This window comes from Cydia splendana, chromosome 8 (genome assembly GCF_910591565.1).
Source record: "Cydia splendana chromosome 8, ilCydSple1.2, whole genome shotgun sequence".
NCBI classification, from domain to species: domain Eukaryota; kingdom Metazoa; phylum Arthropoda; class Insecta; order Lepidoptera; family Tortricidae; genus Cydia; species Cydia splendana.
In genome coordinates this window covers 2,863,784-2,875,900 of record NC_085967.1, presented here as the reverse complement: position 1 = coordinate 2,875,900, position 12,117 = coordinate 2,863,784, and the positions used below count along the sequence as shown (strand labels likewise).

At 39.0% G+C, this 12,117-nt stretch overlaps 2 protein-coding genes across 2 annotated transcripts; both read left to right on the top strand.

The window, feature by feature from the left end:
• The first annotated feature begins 2,304 nt into the window (after positions 1–2,304).
• LOC134792667 (tRNA pseudouridine synthase-like 1) lies at positions 2,305–6,770 on the top strand. The gene is made up of 6 exons (XM_063763928.1): positions 2,305–2,469; positions 2,554–2,682; positions 3,075–3,284; positions 4,742–4,837; positions 5,522–5,756; positions 6,509–6,770. Exons 1-6 carry the CDS (start codon positions 2,420–2,422, stop codon positions 6,767–6,769), a joined length of 981 nt encoding a protein of 326 aa, XP_063619998.1. The 5' UTR covers positions 2,305–2,419; the 3' UTR covers position 6,770.
• Positions 6,771–7,305: 535 nt separating this feature from the next.
• Positions 7,306–8,349, top strand: LOC134792668 (probable dual specificity protein phosphatase DDB_G0283417). The gene has a single exon (XM_063763929.1). It carries the CDS (start codon positions 7,306–7,308, stop codon positions 7,876–7,878), a length of 573 nt encoding a protein of 190 aa, XP_063619999.1. The 3' UTR covers positions 7,879–8,349.
• The last annotated feature ends 3,768 nt before the right edge of the window (positions 8,350–12,117 follow it).

Genomic DNA, 12,117 nt, shown 5'->3' with positions numbered 1-12,117 from the left:
CAAAGATTGTGTTGGTCTATGATATGAATGAGGCGATCTCCATTATAATTAGACGATGAACTACCCCAAACCTGGTGATGTGAGTTAAAATCTCCTAAAATTAAAACGGGCCTAGGAAGAGAAGAAATTATTTGTTCAAGCTCAACAAAAATAGATGATGAGGGATGAGGAATATATACAGAAATAATACAGATGTTATTTACAATGGCAGCAACAATTGAAAAATCATCGCTATGGGATGGAAGATGAAAAGGTGAAAATGATATGGAATTCCTGACAAGTAGAGCTACTCCGCCCCATCCGCCAGGAGTGCCAGGTCGCGAAGGACGGTCCTCTCTGAGACATGAATATCCCGTGACTCTAAGAAGAGCCCCAGGCTTGAGCCATGTCTCAGAGAGGGCAAAAACAAATGGTTGAAATTTGTTTAATAAATGAATTAAATCTTGTTTTTTATTTATTACACTTCTGCAGTTCCACTGTATAATTTTGGCCATTATTTTTAATAGTTGAGACAAGTTCTTCAAGCATGGGGGCAACGTGGGACGGTATTCTTACATTAGGCTGAGATAAATGATCAATTAACGCTTGTATTTCCTCAGCTACTGAAACATTATCTTTAGGAGACTCTTGCTGTAGTGCACAGCCATTTTGAGGAGATGGAATGATATATTCTTTAACTAAAGCATTGTGAGCTGCTGCATCATACCCTGTTGTTATAAGTTTTTTAACTGTACGTGGTTTCAAAAAAGTTGTCTTTTTATAACTGTGTGACTGCATGATTGTACCCGGGGCTGGATTATTGACACTGCGATGTACATTTGGCTGAGACTGTGGCTGTTGGGGTGATTGTGTCAGAAGGACATCGGCAAATGATTTTGAAGCAGCTGGATGTAATTTAACAGCCTCACCATAAGAAATACAATTGTTAGCCATAGTTACTTTAATATCCTTCTGTCTCTTGTGTTCCGGGCAAGCCCTGTTCGTGGCGAAATGGAAACCATTGCAAAGGCAGCAAACGGCATCGTCCTCCTCCACTGAACAGGTATGACCGGAATGCAATTGACCACACTTAAAGCACTTGGGTTTAGATCTGCAATTAGTTTTCGTATGACCAAATTTAGTACAGTTGAAGCACTGGATTGTGGGAAAGATATACAGTTCGACAGGCAGTGAGTTGTAGCATGAGAATACCCGTTTTGGTAAAACTTGACCATCAAAAGTTAGGACAACTGTCTCAGAGGGTTGCCACGAAACGGCACCATTAACTGTAACTCTATGATTCAAACGCCGAACTTTAAGCACTTTTCCACACCCAGTGGGCACGGAAATGTTGGACACTATTTCCTCCTCGGACCACTGTGATGGAATACCACGGACTAGGCCCATGCGCGTTACTGTAAATGATGGTATGTATGCTGTTAAATTTTCGTTGTCAAGTTGAGGATTGGTTACAAACAAATTAGCATCGATATGATTTGCAAAAGCCATGGAAATTCTTGTCCTACCAATACGTTTCACGCTGCCATTTATAATATTTTTGAAGCCGTTTTTTACTAAGAACCTACCAAAAGACACCGGGTGCAGAGACGAGTTTGGATCAGTTTGTTTTAATTGAACATGCACCGTAAACGGTGCAACATCAGCTGTTGAAAATAAATTTCTGCCAACTTTTGTTGTTTGAATATCAGAAACTACTTTATTTGTGTCAGTATTTGTTATAGAATGAGCTTGGGTCTTTTGTACAATTTCACACTCGCAAACATATTCCCCACCAGCATTTCGCTTTCTCTTTTTGTTACAATCTTTACACCTCTTATTTTTATATACTTTTCTTTTTAAATCATTTTTATTATTTACAGATGTATCAGTATCCATGCTAGACTCTATTTCAATATTTATACCAACCTGGAGGTTTTCTCCTCCAGGGTCGGGAGGATCATCCTCCCCCATTGTAAAGAATTACAAAAGACTTACCTAATATGAGTGAATGTCACAATATATACAGAAAACAAAAATATTTACATGTAATACTATCTAAAATATATACAAATTACCAATTCCTTGATCTTAAATTGAATTAAATGTACGAGAAACCAAAACACACAACCGCCACGTTTCACGTTTCCCGCGCTTTCAAAACTGCTGTTTACGACGTCAGTGAAAGGGAAAAAAAGCAAAAACACTAACAGATACTTTAAAAACTAGCAATTTAAATGTAGTCTCAAATAGCTTCACTGACATCTTTAAAGCGTTTTTACAATTGTTTAAAGAAAGTTGACCATCATATAAAAAAAAACTAGTTGATCGGGTTGAGGGTTGAATAGTGTCAAAATCAGCTGGGAAACTAACCTGTAAAAGTAAATACTTATTTCGTGAAATAAAACATTAATAACAACAAGTTTTCTGTGTGCATTTGAGTATGAAAGCCAGATACCTAACATTTTTTTCATATATTGGGTCGACTTTCAGGTTTGTAGCCTAAATAATCCGCTCAGTTCTTAGCGAGGCATTGTTGTTCTAGATACTCCATGTGCAACTACTTCCTAAACGCAGGTCCTCGGAGAAGCTTTGGTTGAAAGATGGGAAGAACTATACAGACACGGAAAGCGTACAGGGCCGGCTGGAACTAGCTCTGCTGGGACTGCGTTCTTTGAACTACCCCAACCTTGTTTTGTCTAGCCGGTAAGTTACTGCTAGTTTCTTATATAAAAAATATGGATACAAAGATGAGTGATGGATACTGGTCCAGTAAATGGCCGATTATATTCGTTTATAAAAATCGCCCAAGCATACTTTTGTTTCTGAGTAGAACATAAACTTTTTATCCTTAAAAAGACAGGGGCAAAAGCTAGTAGTCTGTAAATGTGGAAAAACCTAACTGCATATATACTACAGCAGCAAATGAAATTAATGCAATCATAATAACCAACCATACCATAGCAAATTAAAATGACTTCATGGTAAATTTGCTATGGTATGGCTACTGGCCTGCTGCATTCACTTGATCTGAATGGATCTCTTAACAAATATATTTCTGAGCATAAAACATATCTACAGAAATTTATCATTTACAGAACAGATGGTGGAGTACATGCTTTAAATTCAAGTGCCCATTTCGACCTGGACCGCTATGGCAGCAAGATCTACGAACCATATCAGGTCACATTTAAACTGAACAAGCACTTCCTGAAGACTGAGACACCTATCTACGTCAAGGACTGTTTGAGAGTGTCGGACAACTTCCATGCCAGGTTTAAAGCGCTATCTCGAACATATTTGTACAGGTATGGTGTGAAACATTTTTAATAATGCGATTCAATTTGTATTCCCTGTTTGTAAGAAAAGCTTGAGGCACGTACATATTACTTATTTATCTGCACTAAAATGGAATGAAAATATGGCATGCTGATAGATTGTTACTTGGTTTCCTGGATAGATTGTAAACTGGATTCAACCCAACAAAATTAATGAATGTATGTTACATTACCAGTTGGGCCGCCATGGCCTCTCATGTTCAAGAAGCGCCGGCCGAATATTCCGCCACAGCACGATTAACGATTTGGTCCATCGCGCGCTTGCCACCGTGTCTGTGCCTGCGGTTTTAGAACCCGTGGGCATGGCGAGGGACGACGGCAAGCGTCCCGACGGAGCCTCGTTGGTGCCGTGGAAGTTAGGAATGGCCCTGGTGTGGAACGCAACATGTGTCGACACCTTTGCGCAATCCCACATTCAGGGGACCCGCATTCGGGCCGGCGCTGCGGCTGACCAGGCCCAAGTTCTCAAGCGCCGCAAATATTCGACGTTGCTCAACGACTATGAGTTTGCGGCGCTCGCGGTCGAGACTTTGGGTCCCTGGTCAGCCGACATGAAAATATTCATAGGAGCACTATCGGCGCGGCTGGTTGACACCACAGAGGACCCCAGGGCTGGTGCGTACCTCTCTCAACGTATTTCCCTTGCGATACAGAGAGGTAACGCCGCCAGTGTCATGGGGTCCATGCCGCAGTCGGACCTGTTGGACGGGGTGTTCTTTTTATAATTGTTTTGGTTTTTTGTAGGTAAGTATATTTTATAGTTTGTATTTTTATTTTATTTCTAGTTTTAACTTTAGTTTTAATATTGTACACCGTGTTTTTTTTTATTTCCGTTAATTTCAAGGGTGCATTCCTGAGCTTAAATCAAGTAACTTTCTCAAAGACACCGATATTCTAATTAACTCCATTTCGGAGATAATCAAAAAATTATTTTTTTCCTATAAGGCCTCTACAAGCATGTACACTTGCCTTAGGGCCGGTTTACATATTGATTAGTGTTTAGAATGAGTTCACACATTTGCTACTAAACTTTAGTACAATCTCGGTCGATAGATGTTCGAAATGACATTGATATGTCACAGATTTCAATTGTTTGGTTGAGTTAAATGTAATGCCCGTGTTACAACAACGCTACATGCTACATTTAATTACTTTTTAAACTTAAATATTTTTATTAAAAAAGCAAAAAAAAGTTTTTTTTTTTTGAAAATTAACTATGCCATTTAGTTCTCTTAAACGTACTTAACCATACTCCGAAGTTAACGGAATTCAATAAAAACACGGTGTATATTGTATCTTTAGTTTTAGTATTGTATAACAAGCTTATAATTTTTTGGGTTGAATCGTCACTCGTGAGGACAAAGCCGTGGGCAGTTGCTAATAGGCTAATAGATAAAGACAAATATAGTAAATTGTGTGCGTTACAGGTTAGCAGTGTTGAAGCCAGAAATTGAGTTACCAGAGTTCTCGAGCATAGCACAACATATACCTATAGAGGAGTGGAGGAGGTGCCATTTTATAAGGTGAGCTTATAACTTTTAAATAAGTTATGGGAAAATGCCGTCAGTAGGATGTGCTCCTATACAAAATCAGTCCCAAAGCTGGGAATTCCTGGTTTTCGGAATACAACAAAGCCATGGAATTCTTTGTGCATCATAGTTGGCTCCCGAAAGGTACTGGTTCTGAATGAAAGGATTTTCGAATTTTCTAATTCAGTTATATAACAGGTTATTTAAAAAATGATTTACGAAGTATAAAAATAATAGATAAGTTCATTCTGAATCATGCCAATTTGGAAAAGACAATTTAATTTTGTTGTATTTTATTGCCGTCTTGATCATTCATTCATCAAACATGATACAAAATAAGTTCTGGCTTGGCCAAGTGATAGATAAAATAATTTAATAACATAACTGGCACTATTTAAATAATAATGCCGCGAACTGGACGCACGCGCAGGGGCGTATTTACCATAGGGCCATCCGGGCCATGGCCCGGGGCGCCAACCTCCAGGGGCGGCATATGCCAACCCCCATGGGCGGCATGCCGCTCCTGGCGGATTGCATTTTGTTTTTCTTCCTTGACTTCCGGGGCGGCGAAACGTATTGGCCCGAGGCGCCAAATTTCAAAATACGCCCCTGCGCGACTTGCCGCGCCGCCAGTCACGTGCGTCCAGTCCGCCACCTTCAAGTGCTGTTCCATTTCAGAGCACCGGGGTTCGACATAGAGCGCTTCAAAGCGGGCTGCGAACACTTTGTCGGCCTCCACGACTTCACAACATTCAAGCGCTTCGACAAACTGAAGCAACACAAGCATAACAGACGCGAGCTCAAACACATTCTAGTGAGGCCCGGGACGCCACTGATAACTAGTTATCCGAGGGACAGTGTGTGGGACTACTGGGATGTGGAGTTCAAGGCTAGGGCGTTTGTGCACAATCAGGTGGGTAAATAAAACGAAGGAGATGCAAGATAGGCACAGGTAGATCGCTAAAACAAAACTGTTAGTCTGTGCGGAAAGAGAAGAGTCGTGGAATGTATTGGGCCCCATAGACTCTTTGAGGTACAGACCTACAGGGCTCTATCTACTTCAGCTGACAAATTTGCGGCTACGATATTTTAGTCTACTTCCCGAGTACTTATAAGTGTTCAATAGAAGTGTTCCTTTCCACTAATGCAGCGGTCGGCAACCTTTTAGCAGCCAAGGGCCACATAGTAGTTAACGAAGTCGACGCGGGCCGCACTTTGGTAATATTTGGGATTTTAGCAGACATTGTCGTTTGTCAATATTACATACAAAATAGCCAGGGAGGCTCGCGGGCCGCAAGCGAGAGGTTCGCGGGCCGCATGCTGCCCGCGGGCCGCTTGTTGCCGACCGCTGCACTAATGTCTGGATTTATCTTAATAACATTGTCACAAACTTGTGTAGACAAAGACAAGTATTAGAAAAAGGAAACTTGTCATAAATAGCTCACTCACTGTAGTGTCTATTTTTTCAAATAGCACAGTACATTAACACATTCAGTGCCGAAAACTCGACTATCGGGTATTTTATGTTTTCGTTCTCAGGCCGGACGACCCGATAGTCGGGATCGTGATACTCGTACTACTAAGCTATATATGACTAAATTTTTGTGGCCTGGCGCGGATGTCTTGTATGGCTGGGTGGCAATAAATGTGTTAAAATACTTGCAGATCCGTCGGATGATGGGCACACTGATAAGCGTAGCAGTGGGCAAGCTCCCCGCCGACGAGATAAAGGTGATGTTGCAAGTCCCGTCCAAGCACTCCTGGTACAACTTCATCCAGAACTGCCCGCCGCAAGGACTCTATCTCTGCAACGTCGAGTATAACCCGGAGGATCTCATCTATAGGGATAGTGGAGATAGTCAAGTGGAAGACAGTGATAGTGAAGGAAGAATAAATGAAACAAAGAGAATAGTGATGAAACTCTAGTGAATCTTTAAGCGAATAGGACTCGAACTCGAGCACATAGTCAAAGCATTCATAGCACAACATCATAAAGAACAATCTGCCGCATGGACTACCTCTAGAGTAGTCTAGAAAGTCGAGTACTCGAGTATGACCCGAGCTGATCTATAGGGATATTGGAGATAGTCAGGTTAATAATGAGTAAGAATGAACTTCCTAAAGGACTTATAGTAACAAAGAATCACTGTAGTGATGAAATAGTAGTGAGAAATCTTAAAGTGAATAAGAAACAAAACTAGATTTCTCAATTTAGGTAAAGGAAACTACCACCAGTTCGTAAAAAAAGGAAAAAACTGCCCTAAAAAGGTTCGGCAAAAAAACACAGAGGGTTCATATTTCCACAGCAAGAACTCGTGCAGTATTGGTTGTGAAATAACTTATTAAATCTGTGACTCAAATCTAAAAATCTGAGCTGGAGCGAGGCTGAAGGGCCCTCTGTTGTCTTGGGTGCCTTAGAACATCAACGCACACAAATCTAAGACAGTGAAAGCCACGCAAACATGAGCTTTCTAAACGAATTACAGAAACAAAAGAATAAACTCAAAGTTAGAGAAACCGTAGTCACAAACGCTGCTGGACAGAGGTTCATAGAACGGAATGGAGAAAAGACTGAGATTTCCTCGACTTATGGCTTTGTGGTGGATAATAAACCTGACAATATACCCGTGTTAGTGACTGAGCATTTGTATATAGGATCTCAGGACTGTACTGTTGACGATGTATTAACAAAATATAATATTAAAAATGTGCTTAGTGTAGGAATAAATGCTGAAGTGAACGTCGGACATAAGTTTGTGCAATGTTTAGATTTACCAGAGACTGATGTTAAACAAATATTAACAGAGTGTTTACCATTTGTCCACGACTCAGTGTGTCGTGGTGAGAATGTTTTGGTACATTGCAACGCCGGCGTTTCCCGCACCTCAACTGTTGCGATTGCTTACCTCATGCAATACAAAGGAATGGAGTTTGAAGACGCATATCGCTTGGTCAAGGATAAGCGACCTGCCATACGACCCAATGATGGGTTCAAAAAGCAATTACAGGCTATGAAATCTGGACAAGTCATCTAAACACAAAAATACGTCTTATATAACGTCAACATCAAGAGAAAATTTAAATCATGAAGGTTACTATGATTTGGCTTCATGCGGAGTGCGTGGCGAGGGAAACACAAGCGGCGACAACGCACGGCGTCGGAAAGATTTCATCTTTCATGGGACTATGTCTTTATACTACATATTTGACAACTGTCAGAAAACTAATGTGTCCCATACCCGCTAGGTAGGCGCCACAGACATGCACATAGCGACTTGACGACTATATTCATTTTTGGTGCAATGGTCATGTCTTAAAACAGTTTAACCAAAGAGTGTATTTTTGTTGTACAATAAAATAACAATTTACAAACAGAACTATTTATTGACTATAAAATAAGTACAAGGGCCTTTCAATATTTTAAAGCAACTGCTGCTGTAGAGAACAATTCTCAGTTCATTATTAAATACGAGGAAGATTGTATTATTTCAAGTTCATAAGACAAATAGCACCGAGTTTTGAAGCTAAACTTAAACTTAATCAACATGTATAAAACTCAAACTGTATAAATATATTTCTGTACATAGACGCTGCGAGCGTAAACAATATAGATCCTTAAGTTAACTAAACAAAACTTTTGTACTGGCGATCGTTAGCGATTTCTGCACATTTTGAGTATGATAACTTAACATAAATCTATAAAAACTCGGTAATGGGCAAGTATCTGGAGTTGCAATATGCTATTGTTTCTTATACGTGGCATTTCGTATCAAAAAGTACCTTATGGCAACTGCATAAGGTGCCTATTGGTATGCAAAGCATCATGGTGTAACAATAATCTGCAATCACTTACAAGCTTACTTAAACGAGTTGATACTTATTTCCAGAAATATTGAATGGCATCAACAGTACAAAAGTATCAGAATTAATTGTACAGACAAACAGGTGAGCAAATTATATTAATTGTAACATATCAAGCTTGCACTTGAACTAAATTAATCACTTTAACCGACACAGAAAACTGTTATTATATTGTAAATGGACGTCACAGTTACTACATACTACGCTTGTCTATACTATAACACAGACAAAATAACTATAATAGACGCACAAGTTGATTAAGAATAAAGTCAGGACGCTAAGAACAAAGAATTTCGTACTTTGACCCGCCTGTTCCTATCTCTACCGCACGCGCATAATTATATTGTTGTCCAGCCGATGATGCTAGCGGTCAATGCCACTGTACGAGCAGGTAGCAATATGTGCGTGTGATAGAGACGGGAACAGGTGTGTCAATGTGTGAAATTCTTCGTACTTCGTCCATAGTAAACTGATAATTCGTAAACCTTATTGCGAAGTAAAGGTATAGGTACCAACGGCCAGTTAAGAATGTTCAGCAAAGAGTCAAAATTAAATTCTAAATTTAAAACAACAAGGTGGCTGGCAAACATAGACCCTTTGGGATGAAAGAATTAAAATACCGAAAGATTCATTCACACCGCAGTTAACTTCTTAACACTGCAACAGTAAGTAACTAGGTAAGTTACCTAATGTTACCGTGTTGCTCTACAATGTAACTGCGGTGTGGAACTGTGGATGTGGATGCACCTTAAAATAACGACTATTGAGTTAGCCATAAATAAAACTTGTCTGATTAGGCGCGTCTATTATAATTCAGTTGTCTGTCTCTACTCTAAAGTGGAAGCACCTTATCGTAAGTAGAATAACAATCAAATAAACAATTTGGTTACATGAACACTCGATATTTGGTGATGATTCGTCGCGTCCACCGACGCTAGAGTTATTCAGAACAATTAATAGAGCTTAAACACTTAAGTGCCCCTAGACTATGTAAATCGAGCTTGTCTTGCGTGAAGAAATAGGTTGACAATCATACTGACGTAAGTAACGTATATTTATATACGTAGGTGGGCGTTTTCAGAAATAAATATGGAAAACCTGATTCTTTCTTCGTTCTTGGGCTCATTCTACTCAGAATCGACAGCATTCTCCATCCCACCATTAAAAAAAGATGTCCCAAAATGTCCATTCCATTACGTCACGTTTTAGTATGAAAAAATTTTTCACTTCAAATTTTTGGGACATTTTATTTTATCATCAGAATTGAATATGCTAGTGATTCTGAGTTGAAAGAACCCAAAAACACCGGGATCTGTGAGAATCAGGTTTTCGATATTTATTCCTGAAAACGCCCATGTAACTCTCTATCTGTTATGTTTTCACCGCTAATCTAATATTCCGATAAAATTTGGCAAGTTCACGAAGGAATTGTAAACACTATTGCAGTAGCATGACTTTGTGCCAAGATACATCGATTGAGATGCGTAAAATCTTAGACAATTTCTTGCTTCGAATTTGACAGATAAACGAGATGGCGCTGTACAGCTCCATACATTTTGCGGTAACTCTGATTGTCAAAAGTTGACAATTCAGTGACCACAAAACATATAGCGCAGTCAGTGCCATCTGTTTTGGATGTCAAACAAAGGGGCACGTTTTTTTCTTAGAATTTATATCTCTATTACGATCAATTATCTTTGCTTTGTGATAGCAGCCTCCTAGGTAGTAGGGGGGAAAATTACATAGACAAAGTTCCACGCGGGCAAAGCGGTGTGCACTGCGAGTTTAGACATAAGTTCCATCACTACATAGACGAGGGGCTGTTCTTAAGTTTTTTACTTATACTCGTACTCAATTATTAGATTTGTACAGAAATCTAAAACTACGTCAACCAACACGATTGTGCTTTCAAATGCAAACGGCAAGTCAAAAAACTGGGAAATACAGCAAATCCAAAACTAACTAACGTAATAATAATGTCATTTCATACAACCATTAAAAGTAATAATTTGAGACCACAATAATTATTAAATAATTATCAAGACTGTCAAACAGGACGGGAATGTCAATTTTGAATCACAACATTTGGTCTCCAAACAATATTTAAAACGAGTAAACACATGACCAGCATTCAGTCTTAGAGCTTTTTACAAAATCTCATTGTCGATTAATAAGAATACATTATTTATTAATTTATATTATTTCATTGGGAAATACATAGTAATAATAATATATACCTAGGTACCGCTGGAAGCAAACAGTAGGTACAGTCGAAGTCAAAGATATGTTTACACTTTTGCACCTTACTCCTTTGTAATAAGGCGAAAAGTGTAAACATATCTTTGACGTCGACGTCGTCGACTGTGCTAAGCGAAATACTAGTCGGTCAATCAAAGTAGCTGTTGCTCTTTGGACAAATTAACTCGCCTAAGCTCATAGTAATATGTGTCATTTTCAATCAAGCAATTTTCGTCCTTATGGTAAGCGAGAAAGTGGTACATTTTGCTTGATAACGGCACATCATTTTATTGATAAGTGCTATAATAAGCAATTTTTTCAGCTATTTTGCTTGGCTGGCTCAACTAAGAAATCGATCGTATAAAACATGTGTATATAAATTCATTGTACTTTAAGCTCGAACGGCGATCCTACGCTAACATATAAATGTATATACCTATACATAAGGCACTCGCTAACTCCAAATTAACGTTACAAGAGTAAGTACATCAAAAAGACTTAATCTATATAGTCATAAAGGTCATTATTGTAAAGCAACATTAGGTTAATGCGATCAATGCGCTGTCATATTTTTGTATATGTATACATATGTAGATATGTAGTGAGCATTCGTTTTCGCTTTAAGTACGCAATACCATATGTTATGAAGCTGCCTTACATAAAAGTATTGTGCAAGATTAGCTACTCCGCTAAAAGCTTATAGCAAAATTTGCTCATTTTGAACCTTCATAACATTGAAATACAGTCGAAAATTGACAAACTGCTTTCCTCGACTAATCATTGTGCAAATTGATCCTTCCACTGGGGAAGTTCCACGGGACTTAACGCTAATTGGCAGCAGAGATAACATTCAATAATAATTATATAATCTCTGATATGACACTTAAAAATCTATTTAATACGCATCGTCTTACCCGCTAACATAATATACATAGACGTTTTGGACATAAAATACGACTATATGACCACATTATATGCTGCTAACAAAAGCATATAATTTTTAGTGTCCGACCCATAGTCTAATAAAACATGGTCTTCTCTTCCCAGAGTGACACAAGTCTACGTCACAATAACATTGCCACTTTATATAGCGCTATCTCATATTATTATATAGCGCTGTCGCATGATGACGTAGGCTTGTGTCAGTCACGTGGTCGGAAGAGAGTACCAGGCGG